The sequence below is a fragment of the Artemia sp. Qi Xiang Cuo genome, chromosome 1 (assembly GCF_049724085.1).
Source record: "Artemia sp. Qi Xiang Cuo chromosome 1, ASM4972408v1, whole genome shotgun sequence".
NCBI lineage: Eukaryota > Metazoa > Arthropoda > Branchiopoda > Anostraca > Artemiidae > Artemia > Artemia sp. Qi Xiang Cuo.
This window is the reverse complement of record NC_142794.1, coordinates 81534759-81543918: the sequence shown is the minus strand read 5'-3', so window position 1 is coordinate 81543918 and position 9160 is coordinate 81534759. Positions and strand designations below refer to the sequence as shown.

General features: G+C 38.8%; 1 protein-coding gene across 1 annotated transcript in view; it reads left to right on the top strand.

Moving 5' to 3' along the window:
• Nucleotides 1-319: 319 nt before the first annotated feature.
• LOC148956796 (uncharacterized) overlaps nt 320-9160 on the top strand; it is a 123822-nt gene continuing 114981 nt past the window's right edge. The window contains exon 1 of the mRNA XM_089092002.1: nt 320-403. Coding sequence (XP_088948128.1) covers nt 335-403 — 69 coding nt within the window. The 5' untranslated portion in view covers nt 320-334. The remainder of the gene's footprint in view (nt 404-9160) is intronic.

Below are 9160 nucleotides of genomic sequence, written 5' to 3'. Positions count from 1 at the left end.
TTTGCTTTAAATTATTTTTATGCAGAAAACTATTTCTAGTTAGCCTATTACCTATTTAATCTTAAACTACAAATTTCTATAGAAGATTTACAGAAAAGAGAAAGTATGAAAACTTACCGACTCAACGATTCCTTATCAGCAGAAATTTCAAATCGACTTTTTATTTGTATCAAATTTGAAAAAAAAAAAATTGTTTGATGCACTTTGCTGCAGGCCCTGCTGCTGTTTTTCTTCTTATTTAATGTTTATATTGTCTATATTGTCTAATGTTCGATCTGTAGTTTTTTTTTCATTTTTTTTTTTTTTTTTGGGCTGAAGCTTTCACAAAATTAGAATGAATTTTGCACAGCACTTAAGTGCTCACATAACACAAGAATGGAGAGAACAGTACATCAATTACAAGGTATTGTTCATTTTTTTCTGTCAAAATAAAGGTACATGAGTTCTAGATAAGGGTATTAGAAGCAATGTTCTACCATCATCTGTAGTAAAGAGCCAGAAGGTTGCAATACATTCTTATTATCTTCAATGTTTTGTTTTTCCCAGAGCCACTTCACATAGAAGTGGTGCTTGTATAAACTTTGGAGGGGGGCTCATTCAATTAGAAATTCGAAGTTCCAGTACCTCTAAGAGTGGAAAGTCGCCCCACTCCCTTCCTTCTGTAAATACCAATATTCAAAATTTTAGACAACCATTTTGTTCAAAATAATCCAAAGGTCAAACATTATGCTTCCAGGGTTGACATAATCCCCCACCTCTCCCAGGTCAAGGCTGTAAATTATGCAAGTTACCATGAGTGCCCATAGACTTAATCTTAGGGGGGGCTTACCTGGTTTAATCAGCCTTTCCAGTGCTGTATAATTGAAATCTCAAGACAAAATATCATGGACAGCGCGATAGCACTGCCTAAGTAAAAAGCAATGTGGGCACAATAAATATATATTTTTTTTAGACCAGGGCCCTTCTTGTAAAAAGAACTGTTATAGGAACTCCAAACGAGCTCGTGAAGGGCAGCCATCTCCCCCTCTCGTACGTCAATCACTTCCCAAAACGCATCCAATCAAAATTTTGAGATAGCCATTTTGTCCAGTGTAGTTTTAAGGTCCTGAAATTACGACTTTGAGAATGACCTGCCCCACCCCACAAACCTCGGAGCAAGGGTTGTAAGTTATGCCCTGTGGGAATATAAGGTTTTTATAGGGGCTCATTTGATTGGTAATCAGAAGTTCTACTGGCCTTTTTAACAGTCAAAAGTGATTGGAGGTCATCCAGCAACCCCCCATGCACCAATCATTTCCCCAAACACATTCAATCACAATTTTTGAGATAGCCATTTTGTTCAGTGTAGTTGAAAGGTCCAGAAATTGTTTTTTTAAGGATAAACCCCCCACCTCCCCGCATATAGCCCTCAGGTCAAGGGTTGTAAGTTACGCTCTGGGGGCATATAAGGTTTTTATAGAAATGGTGGTTGTATAAACTTCAAAGAGGGCTCATTGGATTGGTAATCAGAAGTTATAGTGCTCTTTTTAAGAGTTAAGTGATCAGAAGGCAAATACCGCCCCCCCCAACACACACACAAACACACGTCGTATTTTCCAGAAACGCATCTGATAGAAATTTTATGATGGCCATTTGTTGTCGTAGAAACTTCGAAAAGTGCTCAGTCCGTTGGTAACCGAAAGGACTAGTACCTTCTTTAATAGTCAAAAGTGATGGGAGGGCAACCACCCCCCTACGCCCAAACACTTCCAGTCAACATTTCCCCAAACACTTCCAGTCAAAATGTCGAGATAGTTATTTCGTTTGACGTAGTTTAAAAGTCCCGAAATTATGTCTTTGAGGATGAGAATCCCCTCATGGTCCTCAGGGCAAGGGTTGTAAGGTATGCCCCGAGGGCATTTAAGGTTCTTATGGAAACGGGGTATACACTTCGGAGGGGGCCCATTGGATTGGAAATCAGAAGTTTAAGAGCCATTTTTAAGAGTCAAATTTATCGGAGGGCAGCTAAACCCCACCCGCACGTTATATTTTCCCCCAAGGCATACGACAGAAATTCTAGGATAGACATTTGTTCAAAAATAGTCCAAAGATCTCATAACACGGTTTTTGGGATTGACACAATCCCCCCAAAGTATGGGGATAAGGGTTTTAAGTTATGCCCCTGGGGGATGTAAGGTTTTTATAAAGAGGTTGTCTTGTGAACTTTAGAGGAGGCTCATTTGATTGGAAATGCATTGTTCTAGTTTCATTTTAAGAGTCAAGCGTGATGGAGCATAAATAGCCCCCCCCCTCCCAGATATCCTCTTTTCCCAAACACATTCGATCGAAATTGTGAGACAGCCATTTTGTAGCCAATAGCCCAAAGAGAGTATAACAATATCTTTAGTAATCAAATATACGAAATATTTAGGCGGACGTTGAACTAAACAAAAAAAAACTATGAGCATGTGAACTTTCAAAAAGGTGACAAAGCAATATCCCGAGAACAATTTATATTATTAAGTTAGATCTTTTAAGAGGAATTTGTGGGGGATTTTGAACTAGCCAGAAAGCACTATGTGTATATTTTTAGTACTACAACTGCACTTACTGTAACTTAATGACGCTTAGAGTATTAAGGTGAAACTTCTAGGATGTGTTAAAGCGGCTTTCCATTTAAACGAAAAAACTGTATACATGCAGGTTTTCAAAAAGGCATATAGGCAATATCATACGCAGCACCACTCTATAATAGCTAGAAATATCATTGAAACATTTAAAGAAGCTAATTCGATTAAAAATTAAAAGTTCTTGTGTCATTTCTAAGAGTAAAAAGAAATTGGAGGGATATCAGCCCGTCTCTTGAGCCGATTTATTTCCCAAACATATCTAATCAAAATTTGAGACAACTATTTTGTTCAGCATAGTAGAACGGTCCAGCAACTATGTCTTTAGGAATATCGGGCATGTAAACCCCCACAATTATGCCAAACTATGGATTCATATAGAAAAAGACCCAAAAAGATATAAAATATTATTTTTTTCATGAAAATGACTTTCAGAGGCAACGCTGTAGCGTTGCCTATAGTAAAGGCCATACGGCTCCAATGTTTTATTATTATTTATTTTTTTCCCAGAGGCACTTCATATGGAAGGGGTCCTCGTAGATGCTTCAAAGGGGGCTCATTCAATTGGAAATCGAGAGTTCTAGTGTCCTTCTTAATAGTCGAAAATGATTGAAGGGCAACTAGCCCCCCCCCCACGCCCATCATTCCCCCAAATACATCCAATCAAAATTTTGAGATAGCCATTTTGTTCAGCGTAGTTGATTTCCATATAGAAAATATTATTTTGAGGAGGATACTCCCCCAAAACCCTCAGGGCAATGGTTTTAAGTTATGCCCGGGGGGCATATAAGGTTTTTATAGAGGGCGTTGTCGTAGAAACTTCAAAACGTGCTCATTCGATTGGAAAATAAAGTGCTAGTGCCCTTTTTAATAGTGGAAAGGGATTGGAGTGTAACTAGCCCCCTCCCCCCTCACGCCCATCATTTCCTCAAACATATCCAATCAAAATTTTCAGATAGCCATTTTGTTCAGCGTAGTTGATTTCCAGATAGAAAATATATTTTTGAGGAGGACACTCCCCCACAACCCTCAGGGCAAGGGTTTTAAGTTATGGCCTGGGGGCATATAAGGTTTTTATAGACGGTGTTGTCGTAGAAACTTCAAAAAAGGCTCATTCGATTGCAAATTAAAGGGCTAGTTCCCTTTTTGATAATCGAAAGTGATTGGGGTGCAGCTAGCCTCCCCCCCCACGCCCCTCAGTTCCCCAAACACATCCACTCAAAATTTTGAGGTAGCCATTTAGTTCAGCGTATTTGTCTTCCAGATAGAAACTATGTTTTTGAGGAGGACACTCCCCCAGAACCTTCAGGGTAAGGGTTTTAAGATATGGTTCTTATAGAAGACTTTGTCATAGAAACATCAAAAAAGAATCATTCGATTGGAAATTCAAAGGGACAGTGCCCTTTTTAATAGTCGAAAGTGATTTGAGGGCAATTAGCCCCCCTCCCCCACGCCCTTCATTCCCCCGAATACATCCAATCAAAGTTTTGAGATAGCCTTTTTTGTTCAGCGTAGTTGATTTCCAGATTTAAAATATATTTTTGAGGAGGACACTCCCTCACAACCCTCAGGGCAAGGGTTTTAAGTTATGCCCTGGGGGCATATAAGGTTTTTATTGAAGGTGTTGTCGTAGAAACTTCCAAACAGCCTTATTCGATTGGAAATTAAAGGGCTAGTGCCCTTTTTAATATCCGAAAGTGATTGGTGGGCAACTAGTCCCCCCCCCCAGAGCCCATCATTTCCCTAAACATATCCAATCAAACTTTTGAGATAGCCCTTTTGTTCAGTGTAGTGCATTTCCAGATAGAAAATATGTTTTTGAGTAGGACACTTCCCCACAAGCCTCAGGGCAAGAGTTTCAAGTTATGCCTTTGGGGCCTATTAGGTTTTTATAGAATGTGTTGTCTCAGAAACTTCATAAAATGCACATTCAATTGGAAATTCAAATGTCTAATGCCTTTTTTAAAAGTAGAAAGTGATTTGAGGGCAACTAGCCCCCCCCTCCTACGCCCACCATTCCCCCAAACACATCCAATCAAATTTTGAGATAGCCATATTGTTCAGCGTAGTTGATTTCCAGATAGAAAACATATTTTTGAGGAGGATAATCCCCCACAACCATCAGGGCAAGGGTTTTAAGTTATGCCCTGGGGGTATATAAGGTTTTTATAGAAGGCGGTGTCGTAGAAACTTCAAAAAAGGCTCATTCTATTGGAAATTCCGAGGGCTAGTGCCCTTTGTAATAGTCAAAATTGATTTGAGGGCAACGAACCCCCCTCTCACGCTCACTTTTTCCCCAGACACACCCAATCAAAATTTTAAGACAACCATTTTATTAAACGTAGCTTTAAGCTCTGGCAATTAGGTCTTTGAGGATTCCAACTCCCCTAAAGCCTTCTGGGAAAAGGTTGTAATTTAAAGGTTCTCCGAATCCTTCATATTATTTCTTGTGGAAAGGGATGCTCGTATAAACTTTAAAGAGGGCATTTGATGGAGAATTGAAAATTATTGTTCACATTTTAAGAGGCAAAAGAGATTGAAGGATAACTTGCAGCTTACCCTCCTCCACGTTTTAAATGTAACAGGTAAAAATTTTGAGATAGAGATTTTGTTAAAATAGTTCAAAGTTCTGATAAAAAAAACTCCGGTGTCGACACAGCCCACCAGGGCCAGGGGTAGGCGTTGTAAGTTATGCCCTGGGGCATAACTTATTAAGGGGGGTTTTTAACTTACGGGAAGGGTTTTGTATGGGAAGAACACATAGGAAATCTATTGCAATTATCCAATTATAAGGTTAAAATGCATACGCTGTGATAGATGCAAAATTGCTTTGGCACACAAATTCCTATTAAGGTCAATTCCAAACAGTCGTGATCCCTTTGTTTCAGAAAGTGAAATCGTCTAAGCCCCCTGATTGGAGCTAGTTTTTCAATCCATTCATTGTTGTCAATCACTGTCCACAAGTTATGCAGGCTGTCTATTGTTCATATATAAGGTTGTTATAAAAGAGGTAATCATACAGACTTTGAAAAAAGCCTCGTTCGATTTAAATTCAAAGTTCTAGATCCGTTTTTTAAAGTCAAGAATAATCGTACAGTAAGCACCCCCCCCATACCATAAAAACTTGAAACTTTTTGCAATCAAAAACGAACAAAAATTAATTAAAAACACTTTCCGAAAAATAGGTTTTCAAAGAAAAGTAAAGGCCATTTTAAACTTAAGCTCAGGAGGTACAAATACCTGTTAAAATTCAAACTCAAAACGACCAGAAATTACTATTAAAGAATAAATGAAACCCAAAACGAACAGAAATAAACAATCAAAGCAAAAAACATACAACAAGTAATAATATAAATGAATATACAGATCTTAAAGTTGGTAATGCCTCAATTGAGTATGAAAACCGAGCTTATAATGAAGACAAATATTTTGTTATTGAAGCATAAACATAACATAAAATAAGCGGAAATTAAATAAACAATCCATACAAACAAACACACAATGCAGACTCATGTAAATGAATAAATAAATCTTAAAACTTAAATTGAATATGCAAATCAAGTTTGAATCGAATAAAAATAACTACAAACATGAGTTTGTGACGATACTCAAACTCTTATTTGTAGTTATTTTTGGTTATCACAGGTTATCAGCAGTTATATGTGGTTATCACAGGATGACAGGTTATCAGCAAAAAGTATATTTCACCAATATTCCAAATGGTAACTCCTGTTCCCCCTCCCATTCAGTACACCCAGGAGTCCCAGAATCCCAGATCCATGTTTTTCTCTCCAACTGATAGTAAAGAGGTGCTTCAAGTTATCAAATCTCTCTCTAGTAGTAGTACACCTGACTTCTTTGGTATAAATAATAAGCTACTTAGGACCGTATCTTCCCATGTTTGTGAACCCATTGTGCACATAGCAAACCTGTCTATGATCAATGGAGTCTTCCTAGAAATATTTAAATCAGCAATTGTTATCCCGATTCATAAAAAAAGGTGATCCGTCTGAGATAAGTAATTATCGTCCAGTCTCACTTCTCCCAGTTATATCTAAAGTGTTCGAGAGAATTATCTTTCGACGGCTTTCTCCCTTTTTATTTGGGATTCATCCTTCAGATTCGTTGATTTTTCATCATCAATATGGCTTCTGTTCCAAATTTTCAACTTCCCATGCACTAATCGACGCCATACAGTTTATATGTTCCCAGCTTGACCTTAAAAATACTGCATTGGGCTTATTTCTGGATTTTTTCTCAGGCCTTTGACATGGTTAATCACAGTGTTTTATTAAGTAAACTCAAGAGCTTAGGGATTCGTGGAATTCCTTTCTCATGGTTCGGCTCTTATCGCTCTGGTAGAATACTGAGTGCGAGTCTGGGCGGCGTGACTTCGCATCCCCTACCTGTCCGGAGGGGCGTCCCGCAGGGTCCTGTTCTTGGTTCAATACTTTTTGTCCTTTATGTTAATGACTTGGTTACGGACCTGGGTCCATCAGTGCCCTCAGTGCTTTTTGCTGACGATAGCAACTTTTTCATCACCGGCCCTAATTTACCATCCGTCGTCACCTCTACTCAAATCCTTCTGAATAGAGTACATGAGTGGTGTCTCGTCAACTGCATGACCATTAACAGCAAGAAAAGTCAGGCTATATTATTTGGAACCCCCTACAAAAAAATGATGAGGGCTGGAGGGGGTTGTCATCCTCAAAGACATGATTTCCAGAGCCCTTTACTACATTGAACAAAATGGCACTCTCAAAAATTTGATTGGATGTGTTTGGGGGACGGGTGAGCCTGAGAGGGAGGCTAGGTACCATCCACTCAATTTTGACTAGTATAAAGGGCACTAGCCCTCTCAATTTCCAATTGAATGAGCCTCTTTTGAAGTTTATATAACAACTCTATCTATAAAAACCTTATATGCCCCGAGGGCATAACTTACAACTTTTGCCCTGGGGGCTCTGGGGGGTTCATCCTTAAATACATAATCACCAGAACTGTAACTATGTTGAACAAAATGACTATCTATAAACTTTGATTGAATGTTTTGGAGAAATGGTGGGCGTGAGAGGGAGGTTAATTACTCTCATCTCACTTTTGACTATTAAAAAGGGCAATTTCAATTTCCAATCAAATGAGCCCTTTTCGAAATTTCAACAACATCTTTCTATATAAACCTTCTATGACCCCAGGGCATAACTTACAACCCTTGCACTGAGGGCTTTGAGGGGGTTATCATCGTAAAAGACCTATTTTCCAGAACTTTCAACTACCTTGAACAAAATGAACATCTCAAAATTTTGATTGGATGTGTTTGGAGGAATGGTGGGCGTGAGAGGGGGGTTAGTTGCCCTTCAATCACTTTCGACTATTAAAAAGGGCACCAGCCTTTTCAATTTCCAATCGAATGAGCCCTTTTTGAAGTTTCTACAACATCGCTTTCTATAAAAACCTTATATACCCCCAGGGCATAACTTACAGCCCTTGCCCTAAGGACTGTGGGGGGAGGGTTTTTTCATCCTTAAAGACCTAATTTCCAAAACTTTCAACTATGTTGAATAAGATGGCTGTCTAAAAATTTTGATTGGATGTTTTTGGTGAAAAGGTGGGCGTGAGAGGGGGGTTAGTTGCCCTTAAATCACTTTCAAATATTAAAAAGGGCAATAGCCCTTTGAATTTCAAATCGAATGAGTCCTTTTTCAAGTTTTTACAAAAAAGATTTCAATAAAAACCTTTTATGCCCCAAGGGCATATCTTATAAGCCTGGCCCTGAAGACTCTGGGGGGAGTGTCCTGCTCAAACATACTATTTCCTTAACTTTAAAATGCGTGGAACAAAATGGCCGTCTCAAAATTTTGATTGGATTTGTTTGGGAAAATGGTGGGCGTGGAGGGGGTGTTAGTTGCCTTCAAATCACTTTCGACTATTAAAAAGGGCACTAGCCTTTTCAATTTCTAATCGAATGAGTCCTTTTTGAAGTTGTTACAACATCGCTTTCAATTAAAACCTTATATGTTCCCGGACATAACTTACAACCCTTGCCGTAAGGGCAGGGTTTTTTATCCTTAAAGACCTAATTTCCAAAACTTTCAACTAGGTTGAATAAAATGGCTGTCTAAAAATGTTGATTGGACGTGTTTGGGGAAGAGGTGGGCATGAGAGGGGGGTTAGTTGCCCTTAAATCGCCTTCGACAATTAAAAAGGGCACTAGCCCTTTGCATTTCCAATTGAATAAGCCCTTTTTCAAGTTTATACGACAAAAATTTGAATAAAAACCTTATATGTCCCCAGGGCATAGCTTATAACACTTGCCCTGAAGACTGTAGGGGGAGTGTCCTGCTCAAAGGTATACTTTCCGGAACTTTAAACTGCGTGGAAGAAAATGGCTATCTAAAAATTTTGATTGGATGTGGTTGGGAAAATGGTGGGCGTGGAAGGGGTGTTAGTTGCCTTCCAATCACTTTCGACTATTAAAAAGGACACTAGCCATTCCAATTTCCAATCGAATGAACCCTTTTTGAAGTTTTTACGACACCTCGTTCTATAAAAAC